Here is a 24,785-nt window from a genome sequence, read left to right as displayed (position 1 = left end):
TATCTCAAGGTGTCTCTCCACTCCCGTGAACACTTAACGCCAACATTTGGATGCTCTGCTGCTGCCGCGGAAAACATGAGGAGTGCTGAAGAGAGGGCGCCATATTTACTAGCCTATCACACACACATTTCCCAAAAAAATCAGTCCCCAAAAAGCGGGGTGCACATCTTAAGCAGGAAAACTAATTTTCTGTCCAGAATAGAACCAGCCTGCTTTGATTCCTGCTCCGCAGTGTGGCAACAAGGGCATTACTTCCTCAGGCAGCCGACAAGTTTATTTGGGTAAACCTGGTATTTTTTATTAGACCAACTCAGATAGTTGGAAAAATTCTTCTTTGCAAGCTTTTGGGTGTACATACCCTTCGTCAGGCTGAGGACGCATCTGCAGTTGGTGTGCACTCTTCCTGGATGGCTACAGCCTGTACCCCTGTAATCAGGCAGCTGAGGAAGGCAGTCGATGTAATGGTTCATTGTTCACCACTCCACGGGTGGTAACGATTGTGTCTCCTTTATAATGCTCTTGATGTTCCACTAATCAAGCTAATGATTCTTCGAGCTATTTTCCTATCTGCTCCGGCACCTGCCCAAGCTCTGCAGTAGCTGTGGAGCTGCTCTGTGGAGCTGCTCTGTGGTCTGTGCTTATCACCAAGACCCCCCCATGCCTCTCGTCCTTGTGGCCTAATCAGAATAACATCGTTATTTAGGGCTCATCAGCATTGCACATTATACTGCTAAGTGGGTGGCTCCAGGGCCCTTCCAGATAATGATGTAAATAAATAGGATTCAGGTGTCGGGGGCCTAGTTCTCCTCTCTTCCACTAGTGTAAATCTTCACTGACTCTGGTGGAGTCGCACCAAAGTCAGGGCCAAAACTTCATTGCAACAAACCCTTGCTATAAGAACCTGCTGCAGCCCCTGCTGAGCCTGTTTGCAGGCAGCTCCACCCTCCTGTAGACACATTCAGCCTTGGCGAGGAGCTGAGACGGGATCCTGGGCTCGGCGGACCATTCAGAGATCCCCCATTTGCAACGATATCCATTTGACACTTAACGTGGTGGAGCAAAGAATTGCTTTTCCATAACAGGCAGGTAACCAGATTGTCCCATCCCTTGACCCCCTCAGGTCATCCCGGACTGGAAGGAGCAGGAGTGGAATCCCGAGAAGCCCGAGAGCTACGCCGGGATTTTCCACTTCCAGTTCTGGCGCTTTGGCGAGTGGCTGGACGTGGTGATCGACGACCGTCTGCCGACGCTACACAACCAGCTCATCTACTGCCACTCCAACTCCAAGAACGAGTTCTGGTGCGCGCTGGTGGAAAAGGCCTATGCCAAGTAGGTACCCAGGTGCGGGGACTGACTGGTAGCAGTGGTGGGTGCTCCCTGTGTTTACCCCTATTGGAGGCACTGGTAATAGTGGTTAGAGCGCCACTCCGGTGCTGGGAAGGTCCGGTGTCGTCCCGTATTCTTTGCATGACAGCATGGAAGATGTTGGATCAGCTGCAGGGTTGTACTGCCAATAGTAAAAATAATGACCACACCACAAATCTCCAAGGGCCTAACGAGTGTAACCATGCCAAAAATACACATAAAAACCTTAAACTTCCCTGTTTGCAAAATGAAGAGAGCTTCAAGGGATCAAGGTCCATATGTTTGAATTTGCATGCCTGAACCTCCGTATCATTCATCTTGGTTGGCAAAGGCTCTGAGCAACCATAGTTCACACTGGTTTGAGTTGTTTGGTTTCCAAAACATCTGTGGATAGAACTGACCTCCTGACTCCACTCCTATGCCACAGACACCTCCGTCTTGCATTGGTATTAATTCACCAAGAGATGTTCAGCAAGAGAAGACACTTGTCTAGGGCAGCTGTTCAGATGAGGACCAAAAGGAGAGTGGATCTGGCTAACTACAGGCCCATTAGCCTGACTTCTATCCTGGGGAAGATCTTAGAAAAGTTTATTAAGGAGGCCATCCTTGAGGGACTGGCCCAGGCTAACATCCTAAGGGACAGCCAGCACGGGTTTGTTGCGGGTAGGTCTTGTTTGACCGATCTCATTTCCTTCTATGACCAGGTGACCTATCACCTGGACAAGGGAGAAGAGATTGATGTCATATATCTTGACTTCAAAAAAGCTTTTGATCTGGTATCCCATGATCACCTCTTGGCCAAACTGGCCAGTTGTGGCCTTGGCTCCACCACGATCCGCTGGCTGGGAAACTGGCTCCGTGGTCGGACCCAGAGGGTTGTGATTGATGGCAGTCACTCATCGTGGTGGCCTGTGACCAGTGGGGACCCTCAAGGCTGTGTCCTGGGACCCATACTGTTCAACATCTTCATTAATGATGTGGACATTGGAGTCAGGAGTGGACTGGCCAAGTTCGCCGATGACACCAAACTTTGGGGCAAAGCTTCCAAGCCAGAAGATAGGCGGGTGATCCAGGCTGACCTGGACAAGCTCAGCAAATGGGCAGACGAGAACCTCATGGTGTTTAACACCGAAAAATGCAAGGTTCTCCACCTTGGGAGGAAAAACCTGCAGCATCCTTATAGGTTCGGCAGTGCTACGTTGGATAGCACTACAGAAGAAAAAGACTTGGGGGTCATCATTGATCACAAGATGAACATGAGCCTGCAATGCGATGCTGCGGCTAGTAAAGCGACCAAAACGCTGGCTTGCATGCACAGATGTTTCTCGAGCAAATCCCGGGACGTCTTTCTCCCCTTGTACTCGGCCTTGGTGAGGCCGCAGCTGGAGTACTGCGTCCAGTTTTGGGCTCCACAATTCAAAAAGGATGTGGAGAAGCTTGAGAGAGTCCAGAGGAGAGCCACGCGCATGATCAGAGGTCAGGAAAACAGATCTTACGATGACAGGCTGAGAGCCATGGGACTCTTTAGCCTGGAAAAGCGCAGGCTCAGGGGTGATCTGATGGCCACCTACAAGTTTATCAGGGGTGACCACCAGGATCTGGGGGAACGTCTGTTCACCAGAGCGCCCCAAGGGATGACGAGGTCGAACGGTCACAAACTCCTGCGAGACCGTTTCAGGCTGGACATAAGGAAGAATTTCTTTACTGTCCGAGCCCCCGAGGTCTGGAACAGTCTGCCAGCGGAGGTGGTTCAAGCGCCTACATTGAACACCTTCAAGAGTAAATTGGATGCTTATCTTGCTGGGATCCTATGACTCCAGCTGACTTCCTGCCCCTCGGGCAGGGGGCTGGACTTGATGATCTCCCGAGGTCCCTTCCAGCCCTCATGTCTATGAAATCTATGAAAAAGTTTAACTGCTTTGCAGGTCCTGCAAACATTCAAATATGTTGTGAGACCTCCTGTGCTTGTCATTCCCCCTTGAGCTGGACACGGAGTGGGAACAATACTTCAGCCTTATCTCTAGATCCCATTTATTCAAAACTACAAGGCAAGGGCCATTCACCAAACTTTTCTGAACCTCAGGAAAGTTGTGCTTGGAGTTTTCAGTGACGCTCCAGGGTGGCTGGTGGTTCTTAAAGACTGTTATTTTATTATGGTAGCACTCAAAAGTCCCACTGGGATCAGAGTCCCGCTATGCCTGGTTGAGGCAAACATGGAAAGAGACAGTCCACACCCTGAAAAGTGTCTACAGGTTCAAAGCAGCCCCAGAACTGGTGGGTGGGGATGAAGTCTTTGGTGAAGAGTTGGCCCAGCTTTGTTAGTTGTGGGCATGTGCTTTTTGGTCTGGTCTGGCGTTTAGTTAGACCTGGGGTAAAAGGGAGGGAGGAAGAGAGTCGCAGCAAAAAGTCACTTCTCCTGCCTGCTTGCTACGCCAAGCAAGTCTATAAAGCGGGAAGAACCCAGTTTATAGCAGCACTGTTGGGCCTCTCCTTGCTCATCCTGCCTCCTGCTGTGAGCTTTGTGTGATTTCAGGCCGCCTCCTTTTCTCCTTCCCTGCTTCCTCCCCTCAGGTTGTCGGGCTGTTATGAGGCCCTTGATGGAGGCAACACAGCCGATGCACTGGTAGATTTTACAGGTGGCGTCTCAGAGCCCATCGACCTGACCGAAGGGGACTACATCAACGATGAAGCCAAGCGCAACCTCCTCTTCGAGCGTGTGCTCAAGGTGCACAGTCGGGGAGGGCTCATCAGCTGCTCCATCAAAGTAAGGAATGGAGGGTGTCGGGGATTGCACTGCAGACCAGGCGAGAGGTCTCAGTTCAGGGTCTGGGTCTCGTGCTGGGCACTGAATGCACGCCATGGAAAGAGGGTTCCTGCTCCCAAGCGCTTGCAATCTGAGTAGACTAAATATGAGCCTAATGGGGCAGTCCCTCAAAAGTCTGCTCTTCACTGTCCAATTCGGTTACTGTCTGATACTGTTCACTGGGGGAGCCAGGCCAGGGCCCAGCTTTTATCCGTTACGTCATTCCCTACCGGACATCCTACTGTCTCCCTTCTTCCCTCCTCTGGAGGTGTCAGCGCTTGCTGAACACAGCGGGGCAGCAACCTTATCTGCCATATGCACACATGGGGGGCCCTCAGCTACTTCACTGGCACCCCCCTACCTGGGCTGCCATAGGGGGCTCATCTCCCATGGGGTTGGTGTCTGTCCATGGAGGGTGAAGAAGAAAGAGGACCAGAGTTTGGGATAGAGCAAATCCCATGTGGGTGCATGCACACACATGCACAGCCCGCTCTAGATGTAGGAAGGCAGCAAGGTGATGTTATGGCAGCCCCTATGGCCCTCTTTGCACTGCAGGAACCTCTTTGTGGAGGGGCCCCCAGGGAGGCAGCCCCGGCCTGGGAGATCCTGGTGATGCAGGGCCCAGAGGGAGGACCGAGGCCTCCTGGCAGGCAGCTGCAACCTTCTGGAGATGCACGGGTGTCTAGGGATCATGGAGATCTGTTGGCAGGTGTAGGGCATGGTGTTGGTGGCCCACGCCACGTAGGCAGCTTTGGTGGGCCGCCTCTTACCCCCGTGAGCAGCACCTTATGCCAGGGGCAGTGATGGCACAGGGGCCTCAGGTGCAGCAAGCTGCCATTCAGCTTGGTGAGCGAATCTAGACCCTCACTATCATCTGGAAACTCTCGTCTTGTGCTTTGTGTTGCCCTGAACACTGCTGGATGGGAGACAGCCAACAGCCGTGTGCTTGGGACCCATGGCAAGGGCTTGTCCTATGCAGAGCCTGGGAATCAGCTGGCTTTGGCTTCCATGAGACCACAATCATGCCCTGACAAGGGACGGGGAGCCCAGACTGCCCATCCCCAAAGAGTCAGCATTCGTCCTGTGTGCGGGAGGGCTCCAGGGTGCCCCTGCACAAACAGCCTGGCAGCCCCGTGGGGAAAGCTGGTGATATGACAGTGAATGCATGAGAGCGGGTTGCACTCAGTCCATGAACTGGGGTGAACAGTCCATGAACTGGGGTGAACTGGCAGCTCTGAGTGTGCATTCACCTTCTGCATCAAGAGTGTCCTCGGGCATGGCCCGAAGTCGCCATTCAGGATGCCCTTACCCCATCCAGCCAGTTGATCCCAGCCCTGTCCTGAGCCATGAGGGTGTTTTAGCCTCCACCACTCATCCGCTCTTAGCCCCATCATGTCACAAAGCCTCGTTAGCAGCAATCCTGGTAGTTCCCCAGCCACCTAACTCACATACTGCAGGTAACATCATCTCTCCCCGGTGGTGATGAGCTAGTGATGATGACTGTCATGCCAGACCAGATACAACCACGTTGGACTTTATAGCGGCCTGGTTTTCTGTCACAGATTCACTGAAGTTTAGGGCTGGAAGGGACCTTGTGAGATCATCAGGTCCAGCCCCCCTGCTCTGGGCAGGAAAGACTGCTGGGGTCAAATAACCCCAGCAAGGTGTGCATCCAGTCTCTTTTTGAAGATCTCCAGGGTAGATCCAGGTCATGACAGAGTGGACAGATCTCCAGATCAGAGCAGAGAGGAAAAAAAGCCTTTCTAGTGTGCAAAGTCCGGATCATTTTTGTTTTTCCCTTGACTGTGTCTTCCCCTGGTCAGGCAACCTCAGCAGCTGACATGGAAGCCCGCCTGGACTGTGGCCTGGTGAAGGGCCATGCCTACGCGGTGACGGATGTGCGGAAGGTGCGTCTGGGCCACGGCTTGCTGGCCTTCTTCAAATCGGAGAAGCTGGACATGATCCGTATGAGGAATCCCTGGGGAGAGCGGGAGTGGACCGGCCCGTGGAGCGATACGTGAGTAAGATGGTGGCCACGTGGCCTGGAGGCGAATGTGAGCTTTCCTAGGATGGGTTGGGGTTTCCCAACCACTGACAGGTCTTAGCCACGGTCCTTTATGTTTGTGGGGCCTGTGGCGAGACAAGAGGCTTGGCAGGTGGATGAGACGGGCTCTTACTGACAAACTTCGGGAAACTTGTTGTCTTTTGATAGTGGGAAGTGTTTCTGGTGCTAGGTGATATCTCAGCCGGCAGCATTACATTCGGTTCATCCAGTGGTCCACTCCTGTAGGCCTGTTCGTGGCTGTAGTAGTGGCTTGCAATGGGATTGGAAAGAGCTGATTCCTACACCAGGAGCCTGTCAGACTGTGGCTAGTCTGTCAAGGCCTGGGTCATATCTTCAGCCAGTTTATAAGTGACCAGGGAGTGGAAAAGAGAGGGTTAAGTCAGGGATAAGTCCTTCGATGATGGACCAGCCAAATGGTCCCAAGCTGAACTTGGCTTAGGACACCCCAGAAGACCCCAGTTCTGATTGGGGGTCAGCTGGAGAACCAGGAGGCCAGCTCTGCCTCCCCCCGAGTCCTGACACCCTTCCTGGGTGCCTCCGGGAGTTAATGGTATGGAGATGGCAGGTCACAGGCCATCCCCTGCCACCGACTTCCTGACAACTTTATGCTGCTGAGGCTGCAGCCAGGGCTCTACCAGGTCATCCTGTAGTGCCCAGCTTGAATTTACAAGCTCCTCTGCCACAGCTGGCCGAGTGGGTAGCCTCCATGAGACACAATCCCCAAACCCAGCCGAGTTCGAGACACAGGGGTGGAGGGAAATGTGGGCTCTGAGTCCTCTTATCATTAGCCTCATCCTTGGCAGCTGACCTAGCCAGCAGCACTAGTCTAAACTGAACCGCGAGGCAGTGCAATAGGTGCCTAGGGAGGTTGTGGACCCTCCATCACGGAGGTGTTCAGGAAGAGGTTGGACAGTCACTGATCGCGGATGATCTAGGCATAGGATTTCCTTCGCATTTCCCAGGCTTCTGGGCTGAGCTGGTTGCCACAAGGGGCTGGGAGGGATCTTTTTCTCCGTCCTGCTGCTACGTGTCAGGGGGTTTTTTAAGCCTTCCTCAGAGGCACTGGGTCATTGGCGACGCATAGGGGGTGCACGCTGGTGCATGTGCACCGCCTGAGATTGGCAGTGCACCCTTGCAAAAAGTGCCGGCGGTGGTGCCACCCCTCACTGCCGACAGTGCCGCTCCCACTGCTATGCTCCCACTGTCGACAGCGCCACCACCACCGCCCGCGGGAGCTCGCTGTGCCCCCCGTCCTGCGGGGGCACGCGGCGTTCATGCACTGGGTGCTGGCTGCAGCCAGGGCTGGGGATTGTGACTGGGCTGGGGCTTAAAGCTGGCGGTTCCTGGCTAGACTTTTGCCCCTCTGCTCAGGGTCAGACCGATCACCATATTTAGGGTCAGGCAGGGGGTTGGATTAGATGACCTCTGGAGCTTCCTTCCAGCCCCACTTCTCTATGACTGTGACTTAAAGCAGCGTAGAGGCTGCACTAGCCCTCTGCCATCCTGAAATTCTCCTCTGTGCCCTGCTGGGACAGCTCTCTGTCACCTGGGATGCACTAGTAGGCTTAGCCTTTCATAGGCCCTTACGATGCACCAGCATGTACTATACAGGCTGACTGACCACTGGAACCCCAGCCCATTTGTACCCTTTTTAACTCACATTAACAGTCCCCTTCCCCTCCACAGCTCTGAAGAGTGGAAAAAAGTGAGCAAAAGCGAGAGGGAGAAGATGGGGATGACGGTGGAAGATGATGGAGAATTTTGGTGAGTCCCCCATTGGGCTTTGTACATGGTGAAGGACAAGACAGGGTAAGGAGTTACTTCCACCCATTTCCCACTGAACTGGAGTGAACCCGCCACACCTAGCAAAGGGAGACTGGAAAATCATCCAGTCAGATTTATAGCTCCGAAGGACCATGGTAGGCCTTCGTCTCAGCAGTGTGCGTCTTTGACTCACTCTAGTGCAGTGATGCTCAGCCAGGGTGCCGCACCAGTGTTAGCACTGCTGGGTGTGCAAGCATGATTTAAAGGCTGAACCCAGTTTTCCAATTGAAACATATAGTGTTAAAAGCATTCTGCCCTATTGTGGTCTTCCTGAGCAATTTGCAACAGAAGAATTGCTCTTTTATTTTTCCCTAGTCAAAAAAAATGGATGAAAACTAAGAGCTGATGTTTTCCAAGGGGGCCTCCGGTCTAAAGAGGTTGAGAACCTCCATAGTGTCTGAGCTGGAAACAAGGTTTTCAGCTCATTGTACTTTGGGGATTTGGCTGTTTAACTCCTTTTGGCTCTTTGGAAACCCTCGTCTTTAGTGCCCTGGGTTCAGAGCCTTCTGAGAGGGTCAGCAGGGCTGGTTATGCATGTGCCCTGTATATAATACGGGGGGTAGATAATGTACGTAAGCATGGGAAACCGGGACAAGATCCATGTTCCTTTGGTTCCAGAGCTGCCAGGCTCGACTACTAGAGCTAGAGCAGAGCTGGCCAGAGCATCGTCCGTGGGCCATGCAGCCTACAGGCCATTAGCACGGGGACTACGGGCTCCCACCCAGGCCCCGCTCCACACACGGCTCCTTCTGCTTCTGCAGCCGGTGGGCTCCCAGTCCCTCCAGCTTCTGCATCCTGCTGCTGGTGGCCCCCACCCACTCAGTCTGCATGGCAGGGAGGTCTGAGGGGCTTGTGCGGCAGGGAGGTTCAGGGGTCCCATGGTGGGGAGCCCAGGAAGCCTGTGTGGCGCATGCCTGCAGCCACTCAGACATTGGAGAGTCCTGAGCTAGAGGGTAGTTCTCATTGCTCCTACCTGTAATACGTTTTGCTGTGGACCCTCAGCTACTTGAGGCAGCTTCAGGCAGCCTCTGTATCACGGCTGACCTACAAGCCACCACCCCATGCGACTCAGGCCCCCGTTCTCAACTGCTTCGCTCCTGTCGTAGGATGACGTTTGACGACTTCTGCAGATACTACACTGACATCATCAAGTGCCGGCTCATAAACACGTCCTACCTGAGCATCCACAAGACCTGGGAAGAGTCGGTGCTGAAGGGGGCCTGGGCTAGACACGACGACCCCTTGAAGAACCGTAGCGGGGGCTGCATCAATCACAAGGACACCTTCCTGCAGAACCCCCAGGTACGGAGCCAGGGAGCTGGGGAGGCCTGCTGGAGGTCACCTGTGGACCTCAAAGGGTTATAGGAGCCTGCTCCGTCCAGGAGATGGAAAGCTGAAATAGCTGCCAGACGCAATGGGGAAGTTTTGTCCAACAAAGCAGCCAGATAGGGCTCCAATCAGAGTTTCATGGCCTCCAGTGACATCTCTTCAGCTGTTGTTACAGTGCTGCAAGCTGTGTTTGCAGCTAGCAATGGGGATTTGGCATGGTGTCTCCATCCCAAATCAACACAGGCACAGCCCCTGGGCAGGGAGCAGAAGGATGGATTAGCAGGTGCGGTGTTAGCCTCACATTTGAGAGACCTGGGCACCAGGTCCCTGCTGGGCTGTAGCTTTCCTGTGTGATCTCAGTCTCTGAACATCACAGCTCTCCCTTATCTCATGGGAGGATAAGCTCATTAAAGACAGTGGGGTTTTCAGGCACTACAGGGCCTAGATGAATTTCATACAGCTTTTCCCTCCACCATCCCCTGCTTCTTCAGCTGCCGGCTTTCCCCAAACAGCGCTGGGATGTCACATAGAAGCAAGTCCAGCTAATTTAGAGCCTGTCTGTGTTACAGAGTGGCTGCCTCTTAGACCTGTGCCCCTGGAGGTAGGCCAGCAGAGCACCCCAATGGAGATGCATTGTAGGACAGCAAAAAGGGTTATCTGGTACCATAATTACACATTTCTTCTGAACGTTAGGTAAGACAGCAGGAGCCTCCTTCTGTCTGCAAAGTGGCATAGTAAAGGAGGGGTGACCTTTCCACATCCTATTTCTGCAAGCCCTTGCAGGGTAGACCAGACCTCAGTCTGCTGAAGAAACACCCACTTGCTGGATTCAAACCCAGGTTATCTCCAGCAGGGAACAAGCTGTGGTGACCCTCAGTAGGGCTCAGCCTTCCCCGGCCCACTATCTGGGGCCATCAGCGTTGCCCCTGGGATCAAAAAGCCTCTCACCATCCCCGTCCTGGGCTGTGTTGTTTCTTCTAGTACGTGTTTGACGTGAAGAAGGCGGAAGACGAAGTGCTTATCTCCATCCAGCAGAAGCCAAAACGGACAAGCCGCAAGGAGGGCAAAGGAGAGAACTTGGCCATCGGGTTTGATATCCATAAGGTAGGTTGCAGTATTAGGGCCCCAGGCCTGGATTATGACTGCCTCTGGTTAAAGGGATTAGAAGTGGGGGGGTTGATGGCTCTGGGAGCTTCCCGCTGTTAAGTCTGGTTTAAACAGACACTGGATTCTTATCTTTTTACCTGGACTAGCTTTTGTGACCCCCTTACTGCTCATTCGCTTTCCTTTCCCAGCATTGCCCCCTCTTGCTATCTCTCCCTCTCCCCTTCCCCCTGCCTTTTGCATTCTGATTTCTCCCCCCTTCCTATACAGGTACTCCTCGCTTAATGCCGTCCCAGTTAACGTTGTTTCGTTATCACGTCTCTGATCTATTAGGGAACACACTCGTTTAAAGTTGGGCAATGTTTCATTATAACATTGTTTGGCCGCCGCTTGCTTGAGAGACAGGCGGTGGGATAGGGGCACCACGTGCATGTATGTACATGCGCATGGCCCCAGGCAGCCTGCAGAGCAGCTGCAGGGTAGTGCGGGGGGAGAAGGGGATTGAGGGCCCTGTAGGCGGGGAGCTGGGCAGAGCTTGTGGCCTGGGGCTGCAATGCATGGATGGAGGGCCCCAGCGGAGAGCAGGACGGAGCTGCAAGTGGCTCATCTGGGGGAGTGGGAGGGCTGCAGTGAGGGCAGTGGTGCGGGGCTGCGCCCTTCAAAGCAGCAGCACGAGCAGGGGGTGCATTGCCAGGGCGGGGGGCGGGGCTCGCAGTGGCGCAGATATCCTCCCACGGCCCCGGTGTCCCCAGCCACACCGGGATAGGCCCTGGAGGAGTGAAGCAGGGTGGGAGCCCACAGTCTGTGTCTGCCCTGGTACAGATCTGGGGGGCTCAGGTCGCCCCTGCCCCCTGGGAGCGTGCACGGCAGCGGGGAGTCGGCCCTCTGCCTCCCGCTTCCCTGCCTGAGCGCGCATCAGGGGGCAGCAGGGGAAGGTGGCTGCATATAATGTCTTTTGCCTGGCGAAAAAAGGGTTCCCCTGGATACTAACCTCCCTATTTACATTCATTCTTAGGGGGAAATTGGATTCGCTTAACATCGTTTTGCTTAAAGTCGCATTTTTCAGGAACGTAACTACGACGTTAAGCGGGGAGTAGCTGTACCCTGTTTTCTGCACGTCCTTTCTTAACATCTGATGAAGTGAGCTTGGCTTCATGAAAGCCTGTGCTCTGTATATCTCTCTTATTTAGTTCGTCTATAAAGGTACATACCTACCTTGCCTTCTAAGAGATTAGGAGCTCCGTTTGTTAGCTCCGTTGAAGTAGGATGGGTTAGGAGAGCTAGCAGAGAAGCGGAGTAATGCACATACACACAAACACCCCCAAAGCAGAGAGATTGCCCCTGCCAGTAGAAAAGACACGCTCCAGCCCCCTCCACATGTGTGAGTGTGTGTCTATACCCTGTACTAACCCTTGTGTGATGCTTGGTCTCCCTTTAGTGACTGCACTGTATACAGAGGTTCATGAGCCTGCTGCTGCCATTAAGCTCATGGAGCCAGCTTGTAGCTCAAGCCCTAAAGACTCTTGCTTTTAGAGCCACGCATCAGGGCTTTCGTCCCCTGCAGACACAGTCACCAAATGCATCATGACAAGCGCTCTCATACACCCCGGGGTCTGCGCACCCTGCTGTGATCTCTGCCCAGGTGGAGCTGAACCGCAACTACCGGATGCACACGCTGCAGCAGAAAGTGGCCAGCTCAATCTTCATCAACTCCCGGAGCGTGTTCCTGCGGACGGACCTGAAGGAGGGCCGCTACGTCATCATCCCAACCACCTTCGACCCCGGCCACGAAGGGGAGTTCCTGCTCAGGATCTTCACAGATGTGCCTTCAGACTGCCGGTGAGGAGCCTTCCCCCCTTCTCCACAGCAGCTGGTGGTGCCAGCCTCTGGGCTGAAATGGTGTAGGTGCCTGGCGCCTTTAACTTCATAGAAATCATAGAGGAGTAGGGCCCTCCGCAGGTCGTCTAATCTAGGCAGGATCAGCCCTAGCCAAACCATCCTGTACAGTCCATGATCTAAATACCACATGAGAGTACCCTGAGCCAACAGATAATGCAGAGGAGCCCCAACAGCCAAAGTCCTGCTGCTATAAAAGCTTGTTAATATATGTTCAAGGGATCCCAGGTAAAGGGCTGTGCCCAAACCCCCATAGTCTGTACCAATCTGATCATGGGGGGGGAATTCCTTCCTGACCCCAAATGTGGTGTCGTTCTGACCCTGAATAGAGGGGCAAGACGCTCTCATCAGGAACCGCCGGATTTACATCCCAGCAGGAGCATTGGCACACCCAGTCACAATCCCCAGCCTTGGCTGCAGCCAGCACTCAGTTAGGGAAAATGAGGGTTGGAAGGGACTTCAGGAGATCACTTCTAGTCCAACCCCCTGCTCAAAGCAGGACCAGCCCCAACTAGCTCATCCCAGCCAAGGCACTGGCCTTTGAGGAAAGCTTAAAAACTCCCTGACACATGTAGCAGATAGGCAGGGAGGGGTAACCAGCAACCCCCAGAGCAAAGCCTCCTCATAGACCGCTTGAGGAGCTGCTGGTTGTTGATGATGGGTATCTGGGTGATCTAATGGGTTAAAGACCTGGTATCTAAACCAAGGTGAAGTTAGTGGGGAAGGGAAGGGTGATCCATTGATTACAGCCTGGGACTCAGGATGCCCAGGTTGAATCCCTGCTCTGCCACAGACTCTCTGCATCTCCTGGGGCAGCTCACTTTGACCAGCAGTGCTCCAGGTTCCCATCTTTAGAAAGAGCTCATGAATTTGGGCAGGGGGCTGGACTCGATGATCTCCCGAGGTCCCTTCCAGCCCTGATGTCTATGAAATCTATGAAATTTTCCTATCTTCTCATTCTGGGTTCTTCATAAGACACATACTAAAAGAGATTAGGCACTTGTGTACTCTGGTGATGGGGACCAGATAAAAACAGTAACCGGGGAAATGGGGTAGAGCTTGCTGCTAAAATGGAGCTTCCTCCCCACTACCCTGGTGACACGCTGCATGTGGTGTGAAGCCTGGTTTTCCCCACCACTCAACGGGATTAACTTTTCGGTCACCAAGCCTATAGCGGGGTTGGCATCGTCTTCCTTTCACTGGTGACCCAGTGTCAGGAACCAAGATGCCTCCCTTCCCACCACAAAGATGTCCTGAAAAAACTTGGGATCTGCCTCGGACCACAGAGTGATGGTGAGCCAGCGTGAAAGAGAAGCTCAAGGCCCGCGAGCTCTGGGCTTGGTAACGGTGAAGATTCACTTGCCATTGATCTCCTTTGCAGAGAGCTGACCTTGGATGAGCCTCCTCACACCTGCTGGAGCAGAATGTGTGGCTACCCACAAGTGGTGTCCCAAATCCATGTCCTAGCAGCGGCTGGGCTCAAGAATCAGGACTCCCAAGGAGGTACTGGCCTTTTATTTCATGTTCTGTCCAGGCATAGAATCGTAGTCCTAGAAAATGAGGGTTGGACGGGACTTCAGGAGGTCACATCTAGTCCAACCCCCTGCTCAAAGCAGAGCCAGCCCCAGCTAGATCATCCCAGCCGAGGCTTTGTCTAGCTGGGTCTCAAAACCTCCAAGGATGGAGAGTCCACAACTTCTCTGGGTAACCTGGTCCAGTGTTTTACTAACCTCCTCCTGAGAGAGTTTTTCCTAATATCTAACTTCAACTTCCCTTGCTGCAACTTGAGCCCATTGCTCCTCGTCCTGTCATCTGCCACCACTAAAAAAAGTCTGGCTCCATCCTCTTTCCAACTCCCGTTTCAGGTAGTTGAAGGCTGCTATTAAATCCCGCCTCAGTCTTCTCTGCTGTAGATGAAATAAGCCCAGTTCCCTCAGCCTCTCCTCATATTCAGTTTGTGGGCAGATATTTGCCCTTTGTTGGGGCACGGACCCTCTTGGCAACATGGTGCTGTGCATCCTGCAAGCAGAGGACGGCCCTTGTGTCTAGCAGTTATCTTGAGGTCTTGCCAGCTGATGGCTTCAAACAGTGCGGGGAGATTTGTTACCTACCGGCATGACGCATGCACAGCGCAACAGAGTTGCTGGGCAGACTCCATGGTCATCAAAACCAAGGGTGGGAGTCTTGATTATGCTGCAGTAAATCAGGAGCAACTCCATTTAATGCAAGCTGGGATCAGTTACCTAATGGCTATGGCCCACCTCTAGGTGTATAAAGACTTGGCTTCTAGTCCCAACACTGCCACTGACCGACAGATTATCCTTGGTCAAGTTATTTGCCCCCTTCCTGCACCGCTCGTTCCCCTCCCATTCTTGATTAGGCACCTGGATACTACACTTTTGAGCCTGGTGTGAGAACCTGTGTAGGACAGATGTTAATGTGGTGAAAGGCATTTCCAAATCAACGTGAAGTGAGAACGATGCAGGGCTACGGCTTTCTCCTGCCCTTCATACATTTCCCTGGTTTTCATGGATTCGCACAATTTCACGTGTTCTTGGGCTGCATACATGCTGGGGAAGGAGATTAGTCAAGGCAGCTCCTAAACATCAAAGCTCTCACGTCCAAAGCTCTGTTGAGATTAGTCTTGTGGCCGCAATATTTACTTATTTCACCACGATGCTACTTGCCTCTGGAGAGGTGGCTTTTCTCGCCTACATGCAGCTGCTCAAGTTTCACCGCTTTAATCCATGAAGTCTGCACCCCTTCTCAAGCAGCGTAACGCCGCTGAGATCGGTGTAAAGTGTCCTTCCTTGCCTGCACGCTGTGGTTTCCCAAGTGATTATTTCTCTCCTGTGCCCCAACCCAACTCTTGTAGGAGGTTTTGGATTTATGGGGTGGAATTTGGCTGCGGCCGGTGGAATTTGAGCCTGGCATGGTTCCTCTCAAAAGAGCAGGCGGATTTGGAAAGCACAGCTGTGCAGCTGTTTCTAATCTGTGAAGCAGGGAGCTGGGGGAAAGGTATTGAGGAGGTAATGGGGAAGCCAGCTGAATATTTCCTCTGGGAGAAAGCTCCAAGAACAAGCGATGTTTGGCCGTTAGATGTGGGCTGGTATGCTCCCAAGCTTTCCCAGCATGTTCCTGGATGAAGTGCTGCCACATGGTTGGGTTTCCTTTGTATCTATCCAAGCCAGGAGCGTGCACGTGAACTGGCTGCTGAAACCCTGCAGCAAAGATCGGTTCCCTGAAAACCCGGCAGCCTGGTCCTCTATCCTCCTGGGGAGGCGCTGATTGATAAGGGACTGTTCTCTGTCCCAGCAGTTCAAACACTTGTCTGCGACACAGTTGTCTCCTTGCTGTCCTTGACTGGCCTGCTGCCCGTGCAGCCTGCCTGTTCCCGTCCATCCCCAGCACAGCTGCTACAGCGGTCTTCCTTGTTCCTAGATCTGGCTGCGTAGCACGCTGCTCCTTGAAACTCTCTCTGGCCCCAGCACAGTAACCGTAAGCTCTTGCCCTCCCCTTCCAGACCATGCGTATTCCCAGTCCATCCCACTCTCTCATTACATTCTCCACCTTGGCTCTGCCCCTTCTCCTGCCACTCTCGTCCACAGCCCTGTCTCCACACCACCACCTAATGCACAGAGTGCTTTCCCCATAGACCTTCCCCTCCACGTTCAAACCCTTCCTTAGTCCATGTGTCTCCCGTGTTGCCCACAAGAACAGTAGGGCAGTGGAGCAAGCTGCCTAGGGAGGTTGTCCTATGTTCCTGCGACAAGTGCAATGCTAAAGAAGTGCTGCCAGGTAGGACGGTATGAGTTTCAGTCACTGCAGTCATTCAACAGCTGTTTGAGGGGGCTTGAGTTGACACTTCCCATCCTGTAGCCCTGGTTGGTTCTTTTTCACTTTCTCTGTGGCTTCCTCTTCCTTCCTGTCTCTTGCCGTAGGACCGGGGTGCTCAACCTTTAACCCATGGACTGGATCCATCCCACAACACCATGTCATCTGGCCTGTGGGGCTCCCTGTGGGGCTGGAAATTTGGTGCCAGGAGAGTGGTGCCACCACTTCCTTGCTGCCAAATCTCCAGACCCATGGGTAGCTTCAAGCCCTGTCTGCTGAACCCGGCACTTGATCCCAGCATGCGATGCTGGGCCTCAAAGGACCAATCTGGGTGTGGGAGGTGGAAAGGAGCAGTGCCAGCCCCCAGGACTTAATACCAATGTGCAGGGGGTGGGAGGGGACAGTGCCAAGTCCCCAGGGCCCAATCCCAGTGCACAGGGCAGGGAGGGGGTGATGCTGGGCTCCAGGGCCTGTCTGGCCCACACAGAGTCTGTACCACTCATCTAGCCCACGGGGCCAAAAGGTTGAGTACCACTGCTGTAGACAAACATCTGGCTACAGGTATGATTTAGGGTCTAGATCATAATCTTGCAAATCCTTCAGTACATGTTAGACCTCAAGCATGTGTCTAAGCTCATTGGCACGAGTGGGTCTAACACACACTGAAAGTATAATATTTGCCCAAGTGTTGGCGGGATCAAGATGCAGATGATGGAAGTCATTTTTTTTCTGTGATACTCTGATTCTGGGACTGGAAGCATCAGGGATGTTGGCTTAACGCCAGCAGGGTGAGGAGTCAAGGGCCGGGAGTCAGCAGGGCAGAAAGCCGGAGGTGAGAAAGGACCAGGAGCTGTTCACAACCTAGAAGCCCCATGTGCTGAGCAGAATAGATCATGTGCTGGGACAGTCTCTTGAAGTGAAATAGCTGGACCAAAGCTTGTCTTGCTCCCCAGCTAGGAGAGTAGCTCGTTAGATGCTGGAGCAGAGGCTTAACCCTTGGTGGTCTATGCTGAGCAGAATGACGGGGCAACAAGCCCTCCGGTCCAAATGAGCTTTTCTTTCTCACTGAGGTGTGTAACACTGGCAGCCAGATGGGTCCTTCATGTCTCTGCAGTGTGTCCCTCAGTTTGGTCTGCACTTCTCTGAGTGACTGTCAAGGTTTTCTAAAGTGATTTTGGGTGTCCAGCTGGAGTCAAGTTATAGTTTGACCTAACTATCAGAATGTGCAGAGAATTTGCTCACTGGGAATCAGGGATCTGTGAAGTATTTCAGGTTGGATCATCCAAAATCTCTAATTCTACTGGGACACCTTGGCCTAAGTGTTGCAGTGATGTCATTTCGCTGCTTGGGAAGGTTTGCCAAGGAGTTGCTCAGCCACTGGCTCCTACACAAAGCTGGCAGCACACGTCAGAGGAATGAGTTTGAGCACTGTACATCTGTAGATGTTAAAGAGCATTGCCAAGGTGATCATGCCTCACTGGCCCGCTTGATCAGGGCTGGTTGCCTGCCTTCATTTGTGGGTTGTAGGGCATAACCGCTGCACAAAGGACCCCAGGACCACAAGAGAACGTTAGTTTCTGCCAGACATTAATTCTCTCCCTTTTGCCAGCCGCTGACCCCTACGTGATCATTAAGTGCGAAGGTGAAAAAGTTCGATCTCCAGTGAAGAAAAACACCCTCTCTCCAGAGTTTGATGTTAAAGGGCTCTTCTATCGGAAGAAACCAGGACAGCCCGTCATTGTTCAGGTAATCGGTCGACAGTCTGCTCAGGTCCCTTCCGACCCTAGAAACTATGAAACTATGACAGTCTCTGGGCCATGAGTAGTCACAACTATTTCTGATTCTTCTGCTAGCCTGCTGAACAACTTAGGCCAGTTCCTTAAATCCTTCTGTGCCTCAGTTCCTTTATCTGAGCAGCAGGTACATTGACCTCACCGGGGTCTTGCGAGGTTTGGTTATTTAACAGTTGAGAGCCACAGAAGTTGCCTACAAAGTGTTATTTTGCCAGGCTCCCACCTGAAAGCTGGGCTTAAGGACATGCCATGCATCACGGAGGTCTTCCTGGCCACATTCTCAAACCTTTTCTCAGACAGATCAGCTTTCCCTTTTAAGACACATGCTCTGATTTTGAACGGCTGAGTCTGAGAAGAAAGGTATATGTGGTGTGCACGTAAGTATGGTACTTACGGGGCAATGTTACTGGCTTTGTCCTGGTCCCCTATCTGTAAAGTGAAAACGACGGGACTTTCTTCCTCCCGCCTGTATTGTTTGGTGTATTTTGATTGTGAGCTCTTACAAGCAAGGTCCACCTCGTGCCACATGCATGTACAGCTCCACGGAGCCCCAGATGTATTTGGGGGCCCTGGTGCTGCTGTAATGGAGATAGTAGAATAGAGCTGGAAAGACAACCCTATGTGTCCTAGCTTCATGTTCACGGACCAACTTGGAAAGACCTTGTGTGGCCCACAAGTCACACCCCCCATTTGTGTTTTGCTTCCCTAGATCTGGAACCACAACCTCCTGAGCGACGAGTTCCTGGGTCAGGTGGCTCTAACAGCTGATCCCAGTGATGTCCAGTCCATACACACCTTACATCTCCAAGACAAGGGCAACAAGCAGTCCAACGACCTCCCAGGAACCATCGCCGTGAAGCTTGTCAGCAGTAGCATCCTCACCAATGTCTAACTAATCACAGACTCTTCTTCTAGGGCCATATATGTGTATACATTATATACAGCATATATACTGTCTGCAAGTTGTATGAACTATGCATGCATCCCAGTTAAAAGGGCCAGTCTTGTGTTTTCAATGTTTAAAAAAAAAAGAAAAGGTGCCTTTTTGGGGAACCAAAACCATTTTTTTCTTCAGATGAGGCATCCTTTGCGGCCCGTACTAAAGAAGTGTGTGCTGGTGTGCCAGGGCTGAGCGTGTAGTACATTCTGTGACAGCCAGAGCGAGATGCCACAATGCTGTTTGTTTACATGGGGGTGTCCCACACACGCACACGCAGGCGGACCTCATGGTCCTCCCAAGCACTATGCATCTTAAATCAACCTGCTTGGGTTTTAGACAACCATATAGACAGTCATTTCCACCAGAGTCTCATTTGCATCCTGTATCTGTAGAAACACATTCAAGAAGCAGATAACAAAGTAGTTAGGTTGACCTGGAAGTTTGTATGTGTTCTTAGCATGGGTTTGTATGTCGGCCGTAAGGCGACTAGATGAAGAAAGTATCAGGGTATTTCCACAGTCTTTCTCAAACCCAGCCAAACTGGTACCGCTTGACAAGACAAAGATCATGGATGGTCCATCTAGGATCTGCTGTCTCCACATGATCTGCCTTGCCAGGTATCAGCCCGAGTCTTTCACTGCTAACTGTGAGATATGGAAAAAGCTATCATCCATAGCGGTTTGGACCACACACAGCAGAGAGCAGGTAGCCAACAGTGGCATACCAAGGTCCAGCAAGAGACTCCATGTTCAGACGAAGAGGGGATACCGAGGCATCGGTCATGAAAGCCTGAAGCTAGCAGATCCAGTGTTTGGAGAGCGTTGCTCAGTAGGGGCCATCTCAACCACCTGGTACAGGTTTTCAGTGTATAATTTGAATACCCAGCACCTCTATCCTTCATAATTTTTTACAAACTAGACCTATTTCTTCTCTTATGTGTTTTTATACTGGCATTGTAGCTTCTATCTTGCCGTGAAGGAAGGAAGAGGAAAACTGGTCCTAGCACACCTTGAAAAGACAGGTACATAATTCATTGTAGAGGCTGGTTATCACTTTTAATGACCAGTACACTGATTACTTATTTGAGAGACCCCTCCTTATTGGAGCTGGCTCACCTTGAAGTATTTCACAGATACTGACAATTCTGCTGTCTCTGGGCCTTGATCTGCCATCTAGTTTACCATACAAACTATACTAAAGTTGTCTCATTTGTTCCCATTGGTAGCAGAACTGGGCTCTTTTTAGGGGATCATTTTTGGAAAGCAAAGCAGTGGATCCTAGTCTCTTCCTTGAGTGTCTGGCAAAGGCAGGTTTCAATGCATTACACTTTTCTCAATGTGCCTTTAATAATTTTAAGATGGAAGAATTTTCCTTTTAAACCCTAAGTGGTTAACGAGAACCAAGCCTTTTGCTGTTGGCCACAGGCAACATATGGAGATGAGTCTTGTACTGCTTCATGGACAGACATTGATAACTTTTTTTTATAAATTGGTTTACGACACCTTTAGAAATGTTTTTGCACCCCCCGGACCAACCTGAGTCAAATTTCAGTGGGCAAGTAAAGTGGAATGAGCCCTTTCATCAGAGCAGGCGATTTTGTGCCTGAAGCACTACTTTTCTGTGTTGATTTGGCAAGACTGTTTTTCAAGACGCACAAAGTCCTACTAAACGGGTGGTTTTCCTACCACGTGAAGTATGTTTCCTTCATTCTCAATTCAACTACTTGTGCTTCAAGAAGCAGCCAGAGTAGCTCAGCAGAGGTCATTATTCGTGGGGTGCCAGTTAAAGGAGCCCTCTGTACAGCTTTCCAGAGCAATGGCATTAATCTGCTGTGGGTATTGCTGGCACACTGGCCTGTTTGCTGATTTGCTTGGGCCTTACTTGTGGTTCTGCAGGACTTGGAGGCAGGTTCTGGCCCCCAGCGTCCTCCCGCCGTGTGCTAACCATTCCCGCACGGTGTTGAGCTTCCTCAACTCCCATCGACACCACTGGGAACTGTAGGCGTTCAGTACTTTTGGCAGCGGGGCTTTACTTCCCAGATCTGAAGTCCTCCAGTCAGTGAAGACGTTGAGATTTGCGTGCTGCTTGACTGCAGCAAAACCTTGGGTCCAGCTGACCCCGACATTCAGAGGCGTTCAGATCCGGGTCCACGTTTCATGCTCAGGGCTTGTGTCTAGAGATCACTTTGGCAATAGCAGTCCAGTTCCTCTCCAGGCCACACCTACAGCTGTCTGCGATCAGGGGAATGGAGAGGACGTTAAAACAGCTCGGCTTGTGTAGCCTACAGACGTGCAGGCGAGAGGGGACACGATGGCTCTCCACAAATACATCGGGGAGGTAAACCCCAGGGATGGAGCACAGCTGTTCAAGCTGTAGGCTAGTGTTGGCACGAGAACAAGTGGGTGCAAACTGGTCATGAACGGGCAGTTCAGGATGGACATTAGGAGGTTTCTAAGCCTCAGTCTGAGCTTCTGCAACAGCCTTCCACAAAGAGGAGCGGGGATGAAAAATACCCATATGAGTAGGAGCTGGTCACCTACAAGTCAAGGCCTGGACTTGATAGAGGTGCCTTCCAGGCTGAGATTACTATACACTGAATAGAAAGTGATACTGGCCTTGTTGCTAGGGCAGCTTTGGCCAGGAAATGTGCAGCCTCTGGGCCAGATTGCACATCCTTTACTCTTGCTGAATAGCCCGTCAATCCAGAGCAGTCCCATTGAAGCTGCTTTGAGAGGGTTGCTCTGCACCTAAGGATATCAGGACCTGGCCCCTTTAGCCAGGGAAAGTCACAGAGCGCACAAACTATTTTGCCTATCCCTTACAGAGAAACAAGCCATAGCGACAGGAGAGATGGTTGTTTACAGCTTTCTCCATCATATATGTATGATATATATATTATATCAGGACCAAAATGTCTTAATATTTGTAATCCTTTTTGCCTTTCTGTTCTGTTTTTCTTTTCTTTTTTTTAAAGCCTCCTAAATTCTGGACGAAAATGTTTTTTCCCTTTCAAGGAGATAACAGAACACCCTTTATTACATGATTTCTTAGGCTACTGTCTTTTCTCTTTAAAAATGATTTGGGAGAGGAGTTACTGAAATGCCATTGTTAACTTTGCTAACTTTCTACTTCTGTAAAACTAAGTTAGCTCTTGCTTTTGAAGATGAGCACTCTAAAGCGATTGCCTAAGAGATACCTTTGATTTGTTGCCTGGTTTCTTCTGCCAATAATTTCACTGTATATGAAGAATCATGGTGGCAATTGGTTCATCAAGCTTCATGCCATGCGCGTGTCAAAATGGGATGGAGCAGTGTCTTCCTACATGAAAAGCATTGACGTGTCGCATTGTACGAGATCAACAAGCAGTCCAAGCATAACGCCAAACTTGTACAGATGTAAACCTTCTATAAATAAATTGTGTATATTTTCTTTGGACTCCGTCACTTCAAGGTAACGTGGTCTTCCACGAACCCAGGCCTGCCATGTGGGTTGTGTTTTTTTCTCATCTTTCTGCATGTTTTAATACAGTGAGCTCCATTTTGAATTGGTTTCTTTACCCACTTGGATGGGGGGAGATGGTTTCTCAGCCAGCTGTAGATTTGTTATTTAATTAACTCGCTTAAAGTTCTTCCTTCAAAGTGGAGAAAATGGAGTCGGGCTGCACCACATCATATTGGCGGGGATTGGGGAAGCTCGCGTCCTGGTGAGATGCATTCTGCAATGTCCAGAACAGTATTGCAAGCAGACATGTAACATCAGACACGTGATTTACCTTGCCCACTTCAAGTACCTATGAAGCCGAGCATTGAAAAGTTCAAGTTCAGGATGGGGAAGTGTTCGAGGATATGGGAGCTCACACAGGGCAAGAGTCATAGCCAATATTTTAAAATCTAAGTTTAGACTGGAGACGGCCTGACATTGCTAGAGTCACTAAGTACGTATGTAGATGGTGTGTGTAAGTGCAGTTCCAGTTCCCCCTGCTTGAGTCCCTAGAAAACAGTTAATGAAAAAATTGGGTGCATCCTTCTTGCTGCTTTTTCTGACTCAGGCTTCAGGGTCAGGTGAGGCTATGCTCCAAAAGCAGCTGCAACGTGGATTTTCCAGGACTTGGCCAGGATGGAAGAAATGCTCGTGTCTGACTATCTGGACCCTATCTGGATTGTCTGAACCAAAACACTCAATGTCTGCAGCCTGGCCAGCAACCAAAGAGATTTTGTAAGACTAACTGAAATACTTCATGGTCCCTAATTCGCACTTACACGGACGTTTGGAGAGCTAACGACTCCACACGTCCTATCATGACAGGTGGCAAGACCCAGGACATGCTTCATCACATGGCTTGTGGGCAGCTTTTATGCTCCTTCATGATGCCAAAGAGAGTAGCCACACACTGGTTTCATCCGTTGAGACCTAAAAGAAGCAGGGCATCCCTCATTCGGGCAATATTTATAAAACTTTTTTGTTTAACTTTTCTGACCAAATTCACTGTCAAATAGAAGTCCCGACAGGTAATGGTAGGAGCTGTATTTGGCCTTGCTTAAATAAAAATTCATGGATGCACTTCCTATCCAGGATTCAACCCAGTCCTTTTAGATCTCTGCAGCTTACCTACAAAAACATGATATGAGCCAAAAATGTCGCTAGCAAAAGTGAGTTCCCTCTGTAGCCCCCCACTTAAGCAGTCTCTGTTGGAAGCAGGACTGGGAGGTTGAAAATGAGTCTCCATGCATTCAACTTCTTAAGGCATTTGCACATGTGGGGGGTAGGGGATGCTTTAATTAGAGTGGCTCCAAGAGCCGCTAATTGAAACACCCAGAACGTCTCATGTATCAGTGTCCCTGCGCTTCGAAATGGTGGCAGGGGCGCTCTATCTAAAGTTGTCGAATGAGTTTTAGTTAAAGCACCCCTGCCACCATTGCGAAGTGCGGGGATGCTGATACACAAGATGCAGAGGCTGGCAGGAGCATGGTAATTACCACGATTAATCAATGAATTGAGTCTGCTCCCACACGCTGTAATTGCAGCATATCAGAGAAGCCTCCTGGCTCATGTACAGGCACCTGAGGCCCGGCAATGAAGTTTTAAAGCAGGGGAGATACCGACCACTTTACACAGGGAATTGATGCATAAGCAAATGCCACGAAACATGTTTGTGTGTTCCTTGCAAACAAGAACAATGGACAACTGAAATGTGCCAAGTACTGTTGCTTCAAACGCCAGAAATATTGATGACAGTTGAATTCCCAGAAACTGGAAAAGGATCTAACCTTGTGAAATAAGAACGATGCATTCCAGTTCTCTGATCCACTGAAAGAGCCCAAATGGGAGGATACAGCAGGCTAAATCCATCAGAGCGCTGCGTTCCTGCCAAACCTCATGCTGATTTCCATAAGATCTGTTCTCACAACACTGGAAAAATAAATGACACCGTTCTGAAGAGCGGATCAAGGCAACAAATAAACGATAGAGAACATAAGGTTCAGGAGCCCAGCCAAGAGGATGTCTGGGGCGTGACAGAGTAATTTCAAGGTACGAAAGAGAGAGCTATGTGGTCTCCTACTTTGAATTATGCTGCAGAACATCCTCCTACACTGCAGAAGACAAGAGAAAGAAATAGTCAGATGGGCCATTTACACTGAGAAGAGAAGCAATGACTTGCAAGTGCCACTGCAAGACAATTCTTTATAAAAATAGGATCATAGGGAAGGAAGGCTGGAAGGGGCCTTACAAGGTCATCTACTCCAGTCTCCTGTTCAAGGCAGGATCATCCCTGAATAAACCATCTCAACCAGGTGTTTGTCCAACCTGCTCCTGAAAACTTCCAAGGATGGA

The 24,785-nt window shown here is 51.1% G+C and overlaps 1 protein-coding gene across 2 annotated transcripts in view; it reads left to right on the top strand.

Annotated features, from left to right (window-relative positions):
- Positions 1-22,382, top strand: part of CAPN5 (calpain 5) — a 93,993-nt gene extending 71,611 nt beyond the window's left edge. For both annotated transcript variants that reach the window (XM_090030728.1, XM_090030729.1), the window contains exons 4-13: positions 1,121-1,329; positions 3,937-4,129; positions 5,992-6,185; positions 7,920-7,997; positions 9,164-9,359; positions 10,368-10,490; positions 12,133-12,329; positions 13,768-13,889; positions 17,830-17,966; positions 18,723-22,382. In XM_090030728.1, the coding sequence (XP_089886854.1) occupies positions 1,121-1,329; positions 3,937-4,129; positions 5,992-6,185; positions 7,920-7,997; positions 9,164-9,359; positions 10,368-10,490; positions 12,133-12,329; positions 13,768-13,889; positions 17,830-17,966; positions 18,723-18,905 (1,632 nt within the window). In that variant the 3' untranslated portion in view covers positions 18,906-22,382. The remainder of the gene's footprint in view (positions 1-1,120; positions 1,330-3,936; positions 4,130-5,991; positions 6,186-7,919; positions 7,998-9,163; positions 9,360-10,367; positions 10,491-12,132; positions 12,330-13,767; positions 13,890-17,829; positions 17,967-18,722) is intronic.
- The last annotated feature ends 2,403 nt before the right edge of the window (positions 22,383-24,785 follow it).

Source organism: Crocodylus siamensis, chromosome 1 (genome assembly GCF_052110815.1).
Source record: "Crocodylus siamensis isolate JL-2025a chromosome 1, ASM5211081v1, whole genome shotgun sequence".
In the NCBI taxonomy this organism is placed as follows: Eukaryota; Metazoa; Chordata; order Crocodylia; family Crocodylidae; genus Crocodylus; species Crocodylus siamensis.
Note: the sequence above shows the minus strand (reverse complement) of the source record. Positions and strands in the feature narration are given on the sequence as shown.